Here is a 7,764-nt window from a genome sequence, read left to right as displayed (position 1 = left end):
TTAAATTTGCACCATTGACCTTTGGGACCCACCATGTACATGCAGTTCTGGGAGCCTTCTCAGAGCCCCCTTCACATCCTTGTTCCTCAGGCTGTAGATGAAGGGGTTCAGCATGGGGGTGACCACGGTGTACATCACTGAGGCCACCAAACTTCTCTGGGAAGAATGGCTCACAGCAGAACTGAGATAGACCCCCAGCCCTGTCCCATAGAACAAGGAGACCACAGAGAGGTGAGACCCACAGGTGGAAAATGCTCTATATTTCCCCCCTGCAGAGGACATTCTCATTAAAGAGGACACAATCTGAGTGTAAGAATAGAGAATTCCAATGACAGGAAACACACACAGGAGAACAGCAGTCACATATAAGAAGACCTTATTGACAAGGGCATCTGAGCAGGCGACCTGGAGCATCTGAGCCAGTTCACAGAGGAAGTGTGGAATTTTAGTTCTTGGGCAGAAGGTCAACCTCCGCATCAGTACAACATGAACCAGAGAAGCCCAGGATATGATGAACCAACACAAGAGAACGAGCAGGCCACACACACGTGGGTTCATGATGACCATGTAGTGCAGGGGGTGGCAGATGGCCACATACCGGTCATAGGCCATCACGGTCAGGAGGAAGTTGTCCATTCCAATAAAAACTGTAAAGAAATACAGTTGAATGAGGCATCCAGCATAGGAGATGGCTTGGCTCTGTGTGTGGATGTTCACCAGCATCTTCGGGACGGTGGTGGAGGTGAAACAGATGTCAACAAAGGACAGGTTGGAGAGGAAGAAGTACATGGGCATGTGCAGACGGGAGTCTGAGGCGACAGCCAGGATGATGAGCAGGTTCCCGAGCACGGTGACCAGGTACATGGAGAGGAACAGACAGAATAAGATGGGCTGATGCTTTGAGTCTTGGGAAAACCCCAGTAGTAAGAAATGGGAAACCCTTGTTTGATTTCCTGTTTCCATGTGGATGACACCTCAGCTAGATGAGGAGGAAGGAAAATAACATGAAATAGACACTGGGCACACTCCAGATTATTCCTACTCTTTAAATTTCTTGAAGTAAATAACTAGGCATAACAGTATTAGCAACACTATATTCTGTAATTTGTTACATGAAACATTTCATAATGGTGATTAAGTACGGTCCATTATCCTCCGGGACAGTCACCCACCCCTTTCTGTTGTCGTTTTGTTTTTTTTTAACCTCTGTCTTAGAATTACTTCGGAGCAGTTAAGAGCAGCCTCAGAGCTCAGAGGTCAAATGGATTGTACTCGCTCTCACACAATGCGGGGCATGCGGTCTGGTGAAGCTCAGCAGCTTGATCTGGGTTTTCTGCCTAGTCTGGGACTCATGAAAGGGTCAGGTAACCATGTCTCGATGGTGAGAAAATTTGAGAAATTATCTCAGGTACCTGGACAGCGTGTTGGAGGATGAGTAGCAGGTAGGTTTATTTCACAAGAAAGGAGAGAAAAAAATATATTTTCACCGAATGATAAACGACATTCAGTATGCTTCCGGCTTAATGCACCAGAGGCCAGAAACACCTCGTAGGAGCAGGGCTTTCATCTGTTAAGTTAAGGGATTGGTTAAATTTTCCACGGAAAGCAGGGAAGTCAAAGCTGAAACCATTTCAGTGTTCTCAGATACTACTTCAAGGTCACAAACACAGTTTTGAGCCATGCCATTGATGACGTTCATTACATGCTTGGGGAAGACAGAGATCGCATCGAGGTCTACACATGAGCTCGAAGGGATGAGGGTCGGATATGCACCCACAGTTCAGTGATGCCTAGAATGGGCTGGCCACGTGCGGGGACTCATTCACAGCCACCTACCCTCTCACTCTCTTCACCTCAGGTCCAAAGATTCCTGTAACCACACGGAGCAATGGTTCTCCTAACCTGGGACAGGGAAGTGCCTAAACCCATACAGTGACCTTCAGGGTTCTCTTTTGCCCTGTTACTATTATTTTTCTACCCTTGCTGTTTTGTAATGCCCCCAACTACACGGGAGACCGGCACTGGCTGCCATCACTGTCAGCCTCCTTAGGGATAGAAACTGAATGGGAGGGGAGGGCAGGATCCAAAGGTACAGTCTTCCACTTATGAACTAAATGGTCATAGGGATGTATTTAAAGGTCTGGTAACTGTGGTTAATAATTTTTGCATTTTGAATGTCACTAAGAGAGTAGATCTTGAAAGTTTTGATCACAAGACATATTTTCTTAGGATGTATGAGGGAAGATGTCAGCTAGACTTATTGAGATGATCATTTTGCCAGTTATACAAAAATGAAATCATTGTGTTGTACACCTGACACGAATACACTGTGGTCTGTCAGTACATCTCAGATTAAAACCCCCCATGTCTGGTAGTGTCTGGAGTGATGAAACTTTCTGTCTTATACCTAATTTGTTTAGGAAAGAATGAATTTTTCTTTCCTGCTTTTTATGGGATGGACAGCTTGCAATCATTTCCTGAGGTTTCTAATCATTTGAGTGTTATTCTAAGCCAATTGTCAGGACACGTTTCTAAATTCTCTCCTTTCAGTAAGTGTGGCTTGCTGTCCTGTATTGGATTTTTTTTTTTTTTTTTTATTGCGCCAAATAGGAGATTGTGGGAGAAACCTAAGAATCTGGAAATTCCCTGGAGTGTGCTGTGAGTGTTAACAGCATCAACTCCATTAGAGGGGAAGAAACTATTTCATTTCTCCCCAGTCTGTTGCATGGGTTTCCTTTCCAGTCAGCAGTTCCACCTTTGATTCCTCCACACACCCACCTGAGATTTCCAAAATGGAATTGGATTGTATCACTCTCCTGCCTAAAGCCTTTGACATGCCTCTATGCCACCAGCTGATAACAGCCAAATCCTTGTGTGCCAAGGTTCCACTCTTACCCCTGCCCTGCCTTATTTCTCACCACTTCTCTATTTTGATCCTAAATCCTGACGATACTGAGAGCTTTTCTTTTCCCAGGTGGCCATAGTCTCTTATGTCTCTGCTACGTGTCAGGGCCTTCTCTGTCTGCCTAAAACTTTCCTAACATACAATACTTTATTCATACATGCCACTATACACTTGGCACAGGCTCTCACCTGCTTAGGCAATTCCCAAGCACCTCAGTGCTCAATACTAGCTGAGTTCTTCCTACAAAGGGGACTCCTTCTGTTGGTTTGGCGGTAGAACTAATAAATGGATGAGCCTACAAACCAATAATATTTCATCCCAGCAGCTCATCACACAGTCCGTGGATGCCCACTATCCAAAACCTTTAGCAATTCTCACCGACAACAGGTTCGGCAATGGAGAGAGGAAATAAGGATATTGATGGAAAAGAGAGACAAAGAGAGACAGGAAAGGACTATAAAGTAGCCAGCCCTCTTCTCACCCATTCCCAATGTTGACCCCTATCATGTCCCAACAACTGAGCCTATTTTCTCTTGATCTTGCATCTCCCCTGGGATCTTTCCCCAGAGGAGCATCGGCAATGGCTTCTCCACAGCCTTTGTCTGAAATACCTACGTACACATCTCTGACTTTCTGCCCCAGTTACCCAGAGGCACAAACAGAAGATGGCAGTGAGATGAAACAGCAAAATGACAAGTGTACCAACAATTATTCAAAAGATTAGTTATCACACGGTTACATTTCTGGGATTAGAAAGGAGGGCATTCATCACCTTTTAATTCCCTTCCTAGAAGTCCCTCCACATCCATCTCTCAGTCCTTTTTCTTGCACGTGGAACTGCTAAATGCTCTCATCCCTGTATGAGGAGACATGGTCCCCTTTGTGTTCTCTCCTCAGACATGTGAAGATCCACTTTCCAGGAGAGAGAGAAAACAGGAGAGTGAAAGAAGACACCCTGTCTTTTTCCTCTGCTTCCAAGACCCCCAAGGCCTAGAAAGAAGAGAGTCTGTGGTAGGCAGACACTGGCCCATCGGCCCTCCCTCCACCGTCCCAGGGATACTTTAAGAATCACCTCCTGTCTGACCCTCATTCTTTTGGGTGGATGTGTAAACAACCTGGTTCCATTTCTCTCTTCTTACAATTACAGCAGGTCCTAAAGAACCATTGTTTCAGTCAACGTGGTTAACATTGTTCCATTGAATTAACCGTTGACATTTTTATATTCAATGTTGTTTTGTCTAACTTGGTGGCATACTCTGAGGACTTAAATCTGTCTGTATCCATCAGATTAATTTATGGTAAAAATCGTTTGTTATTTTGTTCCCCAGTTCCAGGACCCTATTGAAGACATTATAGAGGAGTCACTTATTTCATGAGGACCATGGAGGGTGGTATTAAAATTATTTTTATGCTCTCTGCTGCTTCGAGGGATGGTTAAAGAAGGCGTTGACCTCAGAAGCATGACTGTCTTCTCTGGTGCATGTTGCTTCCTCTGAGGAACAGTGCAGAGCCCGTGTCAATCTTCCAGGTTTGAGAAGTAAGTGTGCTTGAGGAGGGAGGGGGTGGTTTTATTGCTATGGTTGTGAAATATTGCTTCCTCATGCCAAATAAAAAGATCGAGGCAGTGAAAATATGCAAGGAAATGGATATGGGAATGATTGGAGAGACAGTGACTAGAATTCATCTTGTTTCATGGACAAAGACAGGGGTCAGGCTGCTGCAGATTTTGGTCTTAGGTTTTTGGAATTCAAATTGACCACAATGATATTTCTCTATAAAGTCCCTGCTGGAGGTGCCAAGAGCTCAATTACAATTAAAATGGGTCACAAAATGAATAATAATGATTATCTAAAGAAAGAGTTCCCACATATTAGAACCATTTACACTAGGACCAGAGGTTAGGACTCAAAGTGAAGCATACAGCCTATTGTCACTTCCACATTCCTCTTTCCTAAGCACTAACTAACTAAATTTGTCCATTGTGTCGCTGGTGTTTAACATAGTGGGCAATTGTGTAGAGCCATGCTGGGAAGTAAAGAATTGAACGAAGCTGTTTGTCATTCACTGAGGAAGTCCGGAAAGCCATTCGGGAAGAAGGGCTTCTTTGGGCCAGGCTAGTGTCAGCCAGTGGGTATGGTCTTTACCCTCAGGGAGCCCGCCTGTCAGAGATGGGTGCACAAACAGGTTTTCGTAATTCTCTTAAATGGTGAGATCAAGCAGTCGGGGACTGCGATAGTGAGGGGAGTCACAAATGTAGGCCGGAGACACAGAGTCAGGGAAGATTCCTAGATGAAGAGACCCGTGGGCCAGAAAATACACAGAAGTATTAAATAGGGGCTCTCTTGACGGAGAAGCGATCAGGGGCAAAGACCATGAGGAAGACGCAGCACGGGCAGCGGTCTGATAGCCAGTAGCTGAAGTACATGTGGCGGAGGGAAGGGTGAGGAATTAGGTTGAAAAGGTGACCATATCCCTGCGAACCCTGAAAACTATAATGGATAAAGAATGGGGTTGCGGAGGCAGTGCCACCAGAGGAGGGAGAGGATTTGTATCACAATTTTCTTTAGTCTGGATGGAGAGATGGATTTAAAACGGACAGGAGAAAACAGGAGAAAAAGAATGAGGAAGGTTATTCTGACATCTTAGAGTGAAGAACAAAGTCACCTGCTTTAAAGAAGGGGAACAAAGGCCAAAACTGGTGAAGAAATAATTCTGATAATGGTAATGATCCCGTATTCCCTGTGAAGGATGAGACTGGACACCCCAGTGAGGTCAGGGGAAATCAAGAAAGGGGCACACAAGTTCTAGTGTTTCCCAGAATTCCCAGAGCAGTAGTGTAAGATCTCAATAAGGACTAGGAGGATTTCGTGCATCCTTAGGTTCCCTCTCTCACCCACCGCACCGCAGACTTTATCCACTGTGGCCTAGATATTGGGGACCTCAGACTCCTCTCTCTTGAAGGTCACTAAACAGAACTGTGGAGAAGGATGCAAATGTGGGAAGCACAGTTTCTCTAGAGAAAAAGAGAAGTTCCCAAGTAAAGAAAGCTGGCAAAACCATAAGAAAGATTTGTCCAGGCTGATGAAGATAGAGGCTCTGGAGCCCTTGGGCCAGGTAACGAGGGAAAAGAACAGAAAGAGAATATGACTACCCTATAAATGACCTAAAGCTCTCTCAGCACCTGGGGGCATCCTTTTGCACACCAAAGACTACTGACTGTCCCCCTCTACAGTGTGGCTCTGGCAAGTGCCATGGTGTTTGTGGGATCCGGGTTATCAGCCTGTTCCACCCCAGTCCCACAATTTCCATTGCTCTTCTAACCAAGTGACATATAACTGAAGTAAAACCTCATCATGCAGTGGCAACTTCAAGCAAGGAGTCTAGTCATTCACCCTCCCAGCAAGTGACCCCTTGAGCTTATTCTCCACGAACAGGGTTGGGTCTCCCTTCTCCTGTGCTGAACAGTACATGGGCGTGTGCAGACGGGAGTCTGAGGCAATGGCCATTATAATGAGTAGGTTCCCAAGAAGAGTGACCAGATACACGGACAGGAACACTCCAAAGAGGAAGGGTTGAAGTTCAGGATCCTCTGAGAGACCCAGGAGGAGGAATTCTGATACTTCCGTGAGGTTTCCTGCTTCCATGCCGCCGGTGTGCCTGCTAGAGAAGGAGGCAAAAGCCACGGTCAATGAATAGCCAAGTGACACATCAGCTGGCCATCACCATTTGTTTCCACCTTTGCATAGACATCTTTCATGATCTAGTAACCATTCCAATGCCAGTGATTCAGCTTTTAAGTGGTAGCCCAATTTTATTTTAAATCATGTAATTATTCAGTTTCCTTTAGCAGAAATATTTCCCTTTTTATTTTTTACTCTTTTCTGAATCTACGGAGATAAACCAACTTTTTCTTTCATATGAGCTTTCCAAAATAACTGAGGACATTTAGGGTGTTTTGTTTGATAATCCCCATACATCTCTGATTTCAGATAGTGATTAAAATGTGTTTCCAACTCAAACTTACTTCTGTGACCTGGTGCTTTATACTGATGCGTCAGTTAACTCTCCATGTGCCTTATTGTGTTTCTTTCTACAAATGTGGTTACTGCTATTACCATCTTTGTGAATTCTAAAAATGCCTTTAATAACAGTAAGTTCTCAATAAATAGTAGCTGTTGTCATCATTAATATATTCTTTTATTACAATTATTTTTGATACATAACTCTTCCAAAGTACAGTATAGAACTGTGATTTAGAAAATAGATCTTGTGTCAGATTTCCTGGAAAAGAATTTGCTCTACCGTGTTACATCTCTATGATCTTGACAAAGTTATTTAATCTCTCTTAGCTGCAGGTACCTCACCTCCACAGTGCGAGTAGTAACTATTCCCTACAGTGTGGGACAGATGAGTGATTAAAGGAGATGATGCCTATAATTTTTTTAGTGTAGTTTCTGTGACATACAATGAACACTTGACAAAAGTGAACTTCTTAATATCACAACAAATCTGTCTTGCATGGCCATCATTTTTTGTATTCCTCTTAAACTGGGACAGCCATCATTATACATACAACAGGTCTGTTATCTTTTTTTTTATTACCAAGCAGATCTTCTAATTAATGAAGATCCTTGTGGCTTCCCTTCCAGAGACTTCCTGCCAAGTGGATTCTTCCAAGAAAAGGAAGATGCCTATGGACTACATGGATAAGAGAGGGGAGGAGGAACAAAAACACACTAGCATTAAAATGGAATACAAAGCCTGTAAGTGCATGTGCTCATGTGAGCATGTGCTCAAGGGGGGATGTGTGGTATTAAGACCATGATTTGAGTTAAAAATTAATAGATTTTATTTGAAAA

General features: G+C 43.9%; 1 protein-coding gene across 1 annotated transcript; it reads right to left on the bottom strand.

Annotated features, from left to right (window-relative positions):
* On the bottom strand, window positions 1-6,549 carry LOC129061465 (olfactory receptor 7D4-like). The gene is made up of 2 exons (XM_054562137.1): window positions 6,390-6,549; window positions 1-809 (listed from the first exon to the last, which is right to left on the bottom strand). Exons 1-2 carry the CDS (start codon window positions 6,547-6,549, stop codon window positions 1-3), a joined length of 969 nt encoding a protein of 322 aa, XP_054418112.1.
* Window positions 6,550-7,764: the final 1,215 nt, after the last annotated feature.

Source organism: Pteronotus mesoamericanus, unplaced genomic scaffold (genome assembly GCF_021234165.1).
Source record: "Pteronotus mesoamericanus isolate MK-2021 breed Mesoamerican mustached bat unplaced genomic scaffold, CSHL_Meso_final scaffold_636, whole genome shotgun sequence".
Taxonomy (NCBI): domain Eukaryota; kingdom Metazoa; phylum Chordata; class Mammalia; order Chiroptera; family Mormoopidae; genus Pteronotus; species Pteronotus mesoamericanus.
This window is presented reverse-complemented; position numbering and strand designations above follow the sequence as displayed.